At 42.0% G+C, this 12844-nt stretch overlaps 1 protein-coding gene across 1 annotated transcript in view; it reads right to left on the reverse strand.

Moving 5' to 3' along the window:
* Positions 1-12844, reverse strand: part of pemt (phosphatidylethanolamine N-methyltransferase) — a 65309-nt gene that overhangs the window by 19369 nt on the left and 33096 nt on the right. Inside the window, exon 4 of the mRNA XM_054599152.1 lies at positions 5627-5772. Within this exon, the coding sequence (XP_054455127.1) occupies positions 5627-5772 (146 nt within the window). The remainder of the gene's footprint in view (positions 1-5626; positions 5773-12844) is intronic.

Consider the following 12844-nt stretch of genomic DNA (forward strand, 5'->3'; position numbering starts at 1 on the left):
GTTTTATGGGAAGCCAGTGGAGGGAGTGGAGGACTGGGGTGTATGTGTTCGGATTTCCGTGTCCTGGTGAGAACCCGGGCGGCACTGTTCTGGACATATTGTAACCTCTGGATGGTTTTGGCTGGTAGACCTGCGAGCAGAGAGTTACAGTAGTCAATCCGAGAGCTGATAAATGCGTGCACCAATTTTTCTGCATCACGTTTGGGTAGTGAGGGTCTTAGCCATGAGATGTTTCTCAGGTGGTAGAATGATGTTTGGCAGACAGATTTGATGTGCGCATCAAAGGACAATGATGAGTCCAGCTTGACGCCCAGGTTTGTGACCAGTGAGGAAAGAGGAATGGGGTGGCCATTGATGGTGATGTGGGTGAGACCGGCCTTTTTTGTCTGAAGGGGGGTGCCAATGAGAATGGCTTCTGACTTGCTGCCATTTAGCTGTAGTGAGTTGCTGCTCATCCAGTGCTGGATGTCATCCAGGCATTTGGTAGCCCGGGATAGTGCCAGGTGTTTGTCAGGGTTAGTTTGCAGGTAAATTTGTGTGTCGTCAGCATACGAGTGGAATTTGATGTTATGGCTCCGTAGTATTTTTCCCAGGGGCAGCATGTATATTAAGAAGAGCAGGGGCCCCAGGACTGACCCCTGGGGGACACCGGAGGTAACGCATCTGATGCTGGAGGTGACTTTGCCAAGGGCAACATATTCCTGCCGTCCTGTGAGGTAAGAATGAAAGAAGTCCAGGGCAGTGCCTTTGATTCCCACCTCCTGGAGGCGCCGATACAGGATGCTATGGTCCACCGTGTCGAAAGCAGCGCTTAAGTCCAGCAAGATTAGCAAACTGGGGGATCCTGAGTCTGCTGCCCTTAGGAGGTCATTTACCACCCTCACCAGAGCAGTTTCAGTGCTGTGGAAAGGTCTGAAACCGGACTGGAAGGTTTCATAGAGCTGGTGGGAGTGGAGATGGTCATGTAGCTGGATTGTGACAACCTTTTCCAAGACTTTCGCTAAGAAAGGCAGGTTTGAGATGGGACGGTAGTTGGAGAGGACCTCAGGATCCAGATTGTGCTTTTTAAGCACAGGTTTGATGGCTGCCAGTTTGAGGGAGGGGCTACTTTACCAGTAGACAGGGACCTGTTTATTATGTATGTTGCACTGGGGACAATGGCTGTGAGACATGCTTTCAATAGTGATGTGGGGATGGGGTCCAAAGAGCTGGTGGAGGAGTTCATTTTTAAAACAATGCTGGAGAGCTCAGCTTGAGTGACCTCAGCAAAGTGGTCGAGGGCTACGTCATCATGGGGGGCATGATCAAGGGGAGGGTCAGGTTGGTTGGGGGTGAGGTTGTGCCTGATGTTTTCGACCTTTGTTTTAAAGAAGTCCATGAAGCGGTTGCAGTCATCAGAAGAGGGAGTAGTGGTGGAGGAGCTACAGGGCTTGAGCATCTGATTTATGGTAGAGAACAGGTGTCTGGGATTTCTATGGCCAGAGTCAATGAGATTGGAGTAGTATGATGACCTGGTGGCTCTCAGAGCAGAGGAATATGCTCTCATGTGTTCTCTGAGGGACAGTTGGTGGACAGTTAAGCCAGTTCGCCTAAATCTGCGCTCAATTTTCCGACCCTCCGATTTTAGGGCTCTGAGCTGGTCAGTGAACCAGGGGCTGAGCGATGGAAGGACACCAGCCGCGTTTTTCGGGGGTAAACCTGTCAAGGCCATCAAGCAGGGTGCTGTTGTAGTGGAGCACATGCTCTTCAAGCGAGAGTGCAGCATCAGGCTCAGACAGGGCAGAGGAGAGAGCGGACGATAGCAGGGCATGATCAATGTCCTTGATCTTACGGAAGGTGATGGAACGCTTGCTGCTAGAGGCAGGTGGTGCAGTCATAGTGTCCAGTAGTACTGCACGGTGGTCTGAGATGCCTAGCTCCAGGACATGGGTGTTGGTAACTGAGACATCACCAGTAATGGCAAGATCAAGGGTATGTCCGTGATTATGGGTTGGTCCTTTCACATGCTGGGTAAGCGGGAGGCAATCAAGGAGGTTGAGGAAGTCAACGGCCAGTGGGCACTTGGGGGCATCCACATGAATATTAAAATCACCAAGTATTACCAGCCGGGAAAAGGTGGGGCACAGGGTTGTGAGGAGATTTGAGAAATTTGATATAAAAGTTGAGTTAGCTCTGGGAGGTCTATAAATAGAGACAATTAGCAGAGGTTCTGGAGTGAGACATCTGGCAGCTAGACATTCAAAAGATGGTGAGTCAGGGACCTGCACTTCAGCCAGGCCGAAGGTGTCCCGATAGAACACTGCCAGCCCCCACCACGACCAGAGCTGCGTGCTTTTTCGATATATTTGTAGCCTGCGGGAGCCACCTCATTTAAGGTGAGATAGTCACCACTGCGGTGCCAGGTTTCACTAAGACATAAAAAGTCAATGTCATGATCAGATATAAAGTCATTTAAAAGGAGTGTTTTGTTCGTGAGAGACTGAATGTTCAGGGAGGCAAATTTGACATCCTTCTGTTTTTGAGGGCAGAGTGCGTGTTTTTGAGGGTTTGCTGGCCAATACGTGAACACTGTCTGTGTGATCTGATTGTGCTTGGATCTTTGTTTCTACCCCTGTGCCATCAGTTTGAATCATCAGGTCCCAGTGAGGGGCTTAATATGGAGTAAATAAGAAAAATCTAATTACAAACACACACCCACAGGCTTTAGCCTCTAGTTTATGTGTTTATGTTTTTCGGTGCCCACAGTAAGAGGAATTGAAAAGGAAACTCGGAGCAGGTAGATCGTGGTGAGGCCTTAAAAATCAAACTCACATATGCAGACACATATACACACCTTAATACAGAGTAACTTAAAATTTGTTCAAAAGTAAAACGAGTAAATATATATGTAAAGTAATTCCTAGATCACCATATTGGGAACATTTTGGAAAAAGCATATCCTCTTGCAAGCATTACCACTAGACAGGTTATCAGTAATCTGTACAGTTAAGGTATTGACCAAAATAACCCAGTCGTGTTAAAACCTTTCCCGTCAAAGGATACCTGCAATTGATCATTTTCGTGCCCTTGTCCAATACAATTTGAAGGGTTTTCCGCATCACTGCAAGAGTTCTTCAGATTAATGTGACGTGTGATGGACCCACCACCGCAGCAGCAACACCTACAGCAACAGAATGATACCCATCATTCATATGATAGGTACGGAATGAAGTTCTCTATTGGTGTTGCTATCACTTTGAGGATACTGGTATTGATACTGTTATCTTCATTTTTTAATTGATAGCAGCCCAAAATAACTATGCTATGTGAATTCTAAAAATTAAGCAGCTTAAAGGAATGCAGCCTTCATTAATTCTATTATTTACATGTGTGCTTTTCCTTCTGTGACATGTCAACATTTCTTCAAGGAAAAAGACCTATTGTCAGACCTGTTCCACACAGGCCAACCAACGCCACCTAAAGGAAACATTTGCTGCAAATGTATATTACACGTGTACAAATACATATTATGGTATATAGACAGCTGGCCAACTGACCTGGTAATAAGTCAAAGCTTGCAAATGTTAGTGTGCATGAAGTGGATATACAGTTATTTTATTCCACGAGTCTGGGCATACTAACTTAGAAAATCCCAGTATGAATAATGCAAAGAGGCCACATTCTCATTTTCTATGAATCCCTTTTACAGCAGCAGGCAGTAACAACATGTCCTCTCCTCCTCTTCACATATGCCTGGGAATCTTGTCTATTGGCCGATATTGGCTGGTGCTTCTCCTCAGTCACACTGTTGTCCTTGAAGAAAAACTTTGCTGGATAGACTTTAACATTGCTGCTCTACATTGTCGGAGGATGAAACATACCAGCAGGGTCTCTTGTGATTGCTTTACTCATTCTGCATACAAAGTAGACGCCTATTCTATTCTCACACACACACACACACACACACACACACACACACACACACACACACACACACACACACACACACACACACACACACTCACTCTCACTCTCACACTCACACTCACACTCACACTCACAACCTCCTGCTGCCCCTGCTGCCTCCCCTCTGTCAACATAGTTGTGCATAAGTGGGCACATCCATTTCCATACAGTGATGGACACAGATGGCACAGGAGCTGAGAGACTGTCTGGATTTTGGAGATGATTCATTGAAATGACTGACCTAGAAACAAGAGCTTGGCGAACCGTCATATTGGCGATATAGTCATACTCATGCTCATTTGAATCAATATCTGGATGGCGACAAGACAAACAAACATGATGTCTCAAAGGCAGATGCGAAGATATCTGCATGTCCTGTATGCAAGGACATGGCAGTGTTTGTTTACATGCATAGGGATGAGCCAGGCTTTATAAATTGGTGCATACATGTCTGAAGTCCCATATTGTAAGTATATTTTTATATCCTTGTTAGGATACAGCACATGTGTGCATATTTATTTTCTCCTGTATCCCCACACGATCCCTAATTGCAACTTTATTAAATAGTAATACAACTAAATAAAGTTAAATTGTATAAAGGGTTGTAATACAGACAATAACAAGGCTAAAAGTAGTCTTGTGTGTTGATTGGTAATCAATATATGGAAGATTGAAAGGCTGATCAAGGATTTTTTTTAATCTAAGACAGTAGGCAATATTAGCTAAACTACTATCAGAACTAAAATATTATCAAAATAATCTCTAGAATCTGCACCCGACTGTGTATTTAGGGATTCTGGTGGCGCGCAAAGCGTTAATTTGGTTTAGGCTGCCCATCTGCGCTGGTGGAGCGCAGGTAGGCAGCCTAAACCAAATTAACGCTTTGGTTTAGGCTGGTGGCCTATCCAATGTCATCTCATCCCTTTTCAAAGCTTTGGTTGACGGTTTGGAATACAGCTTTGATTGTCTGCTGTAATTTAATGATGAGATCACCCTGAAAAAAAAGGTCATTTTGAGTTATGTTGTTTTATAAATGTAATTCTTGGTGCTGTTAGATTGCTACTAGACCACCTCGTTAATACAGGTACTTGCCTCACTTTGTGTGGAATGGTTTCTTTTTAAAGACTAAACCCCAACAAATGTGATGGTCCAAGGACAGAGGATGTCGCATGTTGTACAAATTGTAAAGTTTATTGAGGGAAATTTGTGATTTGTGATATTGGGCTGCATGTATTCAATTCATCTACACATTTTCTGAAGTAAAATACCCAAAACTGTTCTAACTTTGGTCGAAGAAAAGTGTATTTATGTAGGATCCCATCCCTCTTAGAGTAAGAAGCTGATTGAGATAAATGTTTTTTGGAAAGGTACTCCAACATATTTAGTGCTTTGGGGACTTGCATATAAAAAGTATACAAAACAAAAAATTTAAGCAGCAGAGGCCGAGATATATTGACTTTAAGTCCCAAGTGTGGGTCAAGCTCCAACACTAGATCCTACACTTCCCATGGTGCAATTATCAGTCAAGACCTCAAATACCACACAAAACTTGTAGTCTCAAAGACAAGGCTGGGATTACTCTTGAGATGTCATTAAACAACTGTTTTTACAGAGTGAATACTACTTCCAGTGACTTAAAAAATACCTTGACATGTAAAACCAGTTATTATTTGATACCAACCAAGGAAGGTTCCAGTGAATCCCAGAGCCAGGAAGCTGCCAACCACCAGCACAGTGCCCAGCACAATGAGAGCTACACCAGCGTAGAAAACATCTGTCCTGTCCATCACGTCCCACCTGGCCTGGGCCTTCATCGCCACTGTCACACTGCAAAACAAAAATTTTAATTATAATACCTTTATTCATGCAGTGTATTACTGTTCACACTCTAGTTTGGATTTGTAGTGAAAAGTGGTATGAATTGAGTGAGAGAGATAAAAGATGATGAAGAAAGAAATACAGACCATGGGACACTGGAAATAAATAGAACAAATAGAATAGCTTCTTAGACCTTGCGAACCCAGGTCTGTAAAAACACTGCAAACTTATTTTTATTGTCATTGTAAGATATTGACAAACGCACTATACACTACAAATTAAGTCACTGAACACTCAACTGAAATACTGTCTCCATTAACATCACAAACTGGACAATCGTAAATTGTCATAACTGCTCAGTCAGATTTTATTTCTTCACAAAGTGAAAGTGAAAGAACTGCCACGGTAATAACAACTACAGCTTCCAGGCCAGGAAGATTGTAGCCGACAACTCTCACCCTGGACACAAACTCTTCAAATCCATTCCCTCTGGCAGGAGGCTGCGGTCCATCAGTACCAAGACCTCACGCCATAAAAACAGCTTCATCCCATCCGCAGTTGGTTTCATTAATATAGCCTGGAACCCCCGCTGACTCAGACACTTACATCCCCAGGACAATCTCTCTCAGTTATACATCCCTGCAAATCTTTTCTTTATTAATATACACTTGACACTTTAATAATATACGTGTTTTAACATACTCTTATTTGTTTATCTAGACAAATTCCTTGTATGTGTAACATACTTGGCAATAAACAGATTCTGATTCTGATTCTTATTAGGTTTAAAGGGGCATTATACGACATTCAGAGCCTATCTATGATTCAGAGCCTGAACCTGGATTACCTGAGCATGGCTCTCAACATGGAGATGGCTGAGCTGGCGGCTAGCAGGTAACAGCGCTATCATTGCAAACAATAGCACCAGTACTGACATGGCTAACAGTGTTAAACTGGGGGAGCCAGCGACCCCCAGAAGTGGGACAAGGTTGGATTACAACACACACAGAGGGAGAGTGACTTCATTCTCTGCTTAGGACTCCATTGCGCCTCCATATCTTTACAGTACAAATAGTTGTTAGCTGCAATATTAAAGCTCTAAATGTCGTATATTGCTCCTTTAATGTTTTCCATGGTCACTATGACATAGGTCATACACTTTGCAAATATTTGGTCATGAACCAAAGGATTTGGACAAAAAAATTTTGACCTGATGATGGAACTAGAGGAAAAAACAAGGGATCAGGGAAGCTACTACAAAATGAGTGTCTGAATTCAATTTCATGGCCATCAATCAAATAGCTGTCCAGACAAAAAGGAACAATCAGGGGTTCATTAGGGTTAATCTACTGGGGACCATGAATGTTCAAATGACCAATGTCAAAATGACTGGATAACTACATCGAATAGTTTGCTGAGATGTCGGTCCAGACATAAGTGATGGACTAACCCTTTGTAAAGCCACACTGCTAGCATGGCTATAAATCAGAGCCGGGCAGAAACTTCATTATCTGTTGACTGGTTAGGGAAAAAAATAATGGTTCTCCAGCCAGACAGAAAACACCTGACAGGAATATGATGTCAAAAAGATTAGTCAAGTGAAATCAAGATGAGAATTGACCTCTGTGTCTTTGCATATGGACTGGAAGCGCAGGAGTTTGTGAGATCCAACTTCTAATTTACTTTTAAATCGTCAGTCACGTGCCATCAGAGTGCAAAGACATAACTTCTCTCGGGGTTTCATAAGGCTTGAACACCATCACCACAGGATAAACCGACTTTTCAATACAATGACATCATTGCATGGAAACACATTCACAGGGGACTAATCGATGAAGATTGATTGTTCACAAACTGTTTAAGTATATTAGAGGGTAGAGTCACATTTTCATTTTGTTCTTTAGGGTCACCAGGAGGATTCCACTCATTCATTGACTCACTCATTGCTTCCACCTTTGTTTGATTGTATACCTCAGAGCCAACGTACACTACTTCATCTAAATAACTAACAGAAAGTAAGTCTGAAGCGTTTCATTTTTTATACCTCTCTTCCCTTGCCGACTCCCCCAATATCTTCTAATGCATCGACTGTGCGTGTGGGAGTTCCTTGTTAGCGAGAGTGCTTTTAACCTTCCCTGATGTCACACTCAAGCGTAGCCTGCATAAGTGTGGTCTTCAAGTAAAAGCATTTTCATATTGTGTGCACTGTGCTCTCTTAATATGTTTGGATGAAGAGTTTCTGAAAGGGCCTTAAAAGGTGCAAAAGGTGTAAAAGGTTTTTGGCGTTGCCTGTGTATAAAAGAGGGTACTTTCGGAGTGCTCACAGAAAGAATGAATTGGCATTATGACGTAACAATTGATTCAAACTCTGGCACATTTACAAAGTGAGTAAATGCACTACTTAAATGTGATGGTAGCAAATAAACATCTCAGCCTTGTTTCAACACTGCTGTGTATGTTGAAAGAAGTGGAAACATATTGCATTAAAGGTTATGCTCTTAAACACTACCCTAACACATTGGAATGAGGGCTAACTGCTGTCCCAATTGATAATGAGATTTTCAACTTGTATAAACACTAGAAGGTAAGTCTTGGCTAAATGTGAATACAGGTCTTTGATAATTTGACAAAGTTAATGCGACTATAACTGACTGTTTATAACTTATACATAATCATCATCGTCATTACTGATGCCTCAGCTGCCACGTCCCTACATCTATAGTGTATGTTACCAACTTTTAAATACACTGAACTGGGATTTTGATTTTGTTCAATATTTAAATAATATCAAATGTATTACATTTTGTATAATAGTGATGAATGCCATCTCCATGTTCACATCTTGACGTCCCGATAAATTGTAACATGGAACTTATTATCAGAAGTTTTTAGTTTTGGCTCATGATAACAGTGAGGTTCAATGACGTGAACATTGTAAGAAACCCATGGGTGCACTCTCTCCAGACCTTGAGTGTATCAAATAATATTAACTCCCACTCCAAGGATGGGCAGTGTCTTAAAGCCTGCCCCAGACTTACTGTACTGATGGTCTGCATAAATCGTTAAATTTGACACTAATTGCCTTTTAGAAATAAAGTCGCGAAGAGGGTCTGAAAAAACGGGATGGACATTTAACATGGAGGGGACTGATGGCACAAGAAGGTGTGACTGTGGTCTGACTGTGGAAAAGGAGAACAGATGGCCTGCACTACAAATATGCCTGTAGTGGGACCGACTAGTGGGAACCTTTGCAGAAGACTGTTGTCTGCTCCGTGTCTGACTTCAAATCAAAAAGCGTCATCCTACTGACTCTAATGCTGTTTGGCTGCTGATATTTGGATATAATCTGTTTTTGAAAATGATGTTTGATGTTTTGTTCCTTTCATCTGTTTGGTAAATGTAAGTCCTTCAAATTTTGAGAAAGTGCAGCTTCAAAACCAATTACACTGGTTATTACATACTTCTCTATGTGCTTCATCTTGTATTTTTATATTTTATAAATCTAAATTTAGTAAAGGCTGCTGTGCCCTGCAGTCTATAAATGTAACTAGATCACAGAGTTGAAAAAGTTTAGTAATTGTAGAGTTGAAAGTATTTGCAAATAATAATGGAAAACACAGGTGCAGGGGCGGAAGGAGTTGTATGTGTTTGTGTATGCATTAACATACCCTGTACTGTTGTATTTCTGCAGACAAAGATTGCTCCCACGTCAAAACAAGGTTTGGGGTTAACAAGAGAAAACTAGGTTATTGGGTCTGTGCTGTGACTCCTATGGTGATCTCCCTTTTGTCACAGGGAGCAGGAAGTGTGATGTGAGTTGGCACAGAGCCACCGCTGGGCGCTCTGTTATGTAAGGCGGTCTGGCTGGGCACACTGCTGGGATTTGAATTGGAAAAGAGATGGGAAATGGGGTCTGTAGGACGGAAATGTGGGGAGGGGGCTAGTCCGTGTGACCGTCGGCTTTGGACAAATTGTTTCCGATGACGACGCAATCGAATCCCTGCAGATGTAGCACACTCTCTGTAGCTTCTAGAAGTAAAAATAAACTTTCTTTCAGAAACCAGGAAACTGGCCATTGAAGCGTTTTTTCTCTCGTCATTTTACTTCTGCATGGTTTTATAGTATGGTATTATATTATATATAATATAGATTTTATTGTTCATTATTTGTGACTGTGTTGTATATGCGTGCAGGGATGGTATCAGATTATAGGGAATTTAAAGATCTTTTTGGGATCTCAAATGTAAAGTCTGATTAGAGAGAAAGGCGGCGGGATGAGGAGGAGGAGGAGGAGGAAGACAGGTCCAAAAATGGAAAGTGTCATAGCGACGGCTGCTCCATCCTACTCTTCATTTCCTCCTCTTGTCCTTCTGTCTCCAATTCAACTCTGAAATAAGCTACATAGCACTACTTCTACTTGAGTAGCAAACATTAACTTTGCAGCTGTGATGCTTTATTCCTTTTTCTATATCAATGATGAAAAAATGGGGCGCAACAGTTAACAACAACCACACTGTCACCTCTGCCACAATGCATGTGTGAATTTCTTTTCATTGTATTCAGAGAAAAATAGGTGCCTGAAATGTCCTGTCTAGTTCTAATGCAGTTCAAAGGCCCACATGCCATTTCCAGTCTGTCACAGTGGGTGTTGTGGTTGCCATGGTTACACATTGAGCCACGGTGGCAGGTTGAAAAAGTTGAACCTCATGGACTCCAAACTGGTCCTCTTAGATCAATTTAATGTATTTCATTTTTTTTCATGCTTAACTGTTAATTGGCTGAAACACGTGAGTTGACGCTCCGAGGTTGGATGTCCTCCAATCAACAACCAGAATAAAGTAATGACATTACGTTGGTCCAATGATGATTTGAATATTTCATATTTACTTCTCTTCCCCTGTGTGTACCTAAGTATGATGAACTGGCAGTGAAGTGATAGACGAATACATTCTTTTAAACACCAAAAAGTCCAAATGTCCTTTTTTCAGATTTGAGTTTCACGTTTTTATCGAGCAGTTAGCTAGCTACTCGTGTTGGGCGTTTGGAAAAATTCAAATGTTGTGCACGACCACACCCTGGAGGTGGATTACAGTACATACATAGAACCCCACTACATCTTGCATTAATATACATCTTGTATCCATATTGCATCTAGATAAGATATAAACTGATAACATTTACATCTAGTTTGCCTCTCTAGCACATAAGCAGTTGGCATGCTTGTAGTGCTTGTAGTTTCCAAACACTGAAGACATTCCCAAATGAGTTTTGGAATATTTTTTTTAGCTCTTTTTAGGTTCCTGGGCCTAACCACAGAGGGAGTAGACGTGTAACATTTTTACATTTCATAAATTAATTACTTTAAATGTTTTAATCCCAATTCTCCCATCTCATTAATAGCAAGAAAGTCAATTAAACACACACAGTTAATAAAAAAAATTGCTTGTTAGAGCCCTTGGAGCTTACCCGAAAGGTTTCATTTATATTGAACATAATCTGCGGGGAGTATCAGTGCTGTGTACTAAGCAGATAATAATACACTCTCAGTATCCCCTGCATGATTGTCAAGCAGCCTAGTGGAGCTATAAAAAGAAGGGACTGTCAGTCGGCTATTGAGCACCCAAGTGAATCAGTCAATGTATAAATAAGTCAATTAGGTAGACAATAAGGCACCGACACAGTGAAGCTGTAAGGTAATTAGTCTTCTGGTCAGTCAGTCTGTCTGTTAGTTGGGATTGGAAACGGTAATCATCATTTTCCAGAGAACCGCTGTAGGTTTGCTGATTTGAGGAACCAAGTGTTTCCAATGCAACTTCAAGCACGAGTCGACCTTGCTGATGTGATCCACTGTGGTTCCAATTGATAGCAGAGCTCAGTCTTTTGCGTAACTTTTTTTTAAAGTACAGTTTTGCTGTATTTAAAGATGGAGAAATATCTCCAATCTGCTGGCCACTAAGCAGCACTTGAGCAGTTTGGGATGAGGGGCCTTGCTCAAGGGCACGTCATCGGTGGTGCCAGGAAGCACAACAAAGATTGATTGTATTCTGTCAGTACTGAGGCCCTACTCTCTTACCTTTATGCCACCATTGCCCACAGCTTCTACCTTAACATTTTTTATCTTCACAGACTTGCACGTTCGGCTTTAAAGGAACCAGTCAAACACAGTTATTAATCTCTTCTACCGATGATTTAACTGAGAAAGCCTCATGCTCGATCTGTAGAAGACTATGGGTCAAGTAACACTGTCTATGGAAAATGAATGTCAATGGGAGGTAAGGGTAAAATATATTACAGTGACCTGTTGGATGAAGAGCGGCAGAATAAAAGGCTCTTACTGCTCTTAGTGCAATCCATCAGGTTATGAAGGTAAACAATAGATTCTACCTTGCCACGCTGTCCTTTGGAAAACCATTTACACCATGCCGGCATGGTGCCTAGTCCACTTACATGGTGCCTAGTCCACTTACATTTCCTGGTATCAGATAGGCCAATCACAGCCGTTTATCTACATGCGTGCAGACGTACAGGTGTGCCACGCGGATATAACATACTGTTATCATTCGACATCGTCTGGGACATGGTGATCTGGGGGACAGAGCTGGGAAGGAGTCTGTGATTCTAGAGGATTAAAACCTGAGGCCGCCACTCACTTTCTTGAGCTGTTTACTGAAGGGAGGAGAGATCGAGATCATTTCATTTTTTTAAACTAAGAACAGCAGTAACAGTGAGTGAAATATCTGCATCTGTCTGTCAGCAGCAACAGTTTTCGTGCATGTGTTTCTGACAAAACAGATTTTACAAGCACACGCCTTCTGCATGTCACCGCCCCAATGTGAAGGGCCGCTCGAAAGACTTTGCATTGGTCCTGCTATACAGGTTGATCAAAAATGATGATTTTAAATGATGAAAAGTGAGCTGATCTGGATGGAAATAAAGAGGATAAAAAATTACGAATGAATTGAGCAGTTGCTCAAAGCTCAGTGCATCCCCATCTTTATTGATGGTGTCATGCAACATTCTTGTCAGAGGTACGTTTTTTTATTGCATCTTTCTCTTCTCTTTGACTTTCTCTATTCCTAAG

This window comes from Anoplopoma fimbria, chromosome 5, assembly GCF_027596085.1.
Source record: "Anoplopoma fimbria isolate UVic2021 breed Golden Eagle Sablefish chromosome 5, Afim_UVic_2022, whole genome shotgun sequence".
Taxonomy (NCBI): domain Eukaryota; kingdom Metazoa; phylum Chordata; class Actinopteri; order Perciformes; family Anoplopomatidae; genus Anoplopoma; species Anoplopoma fimbria.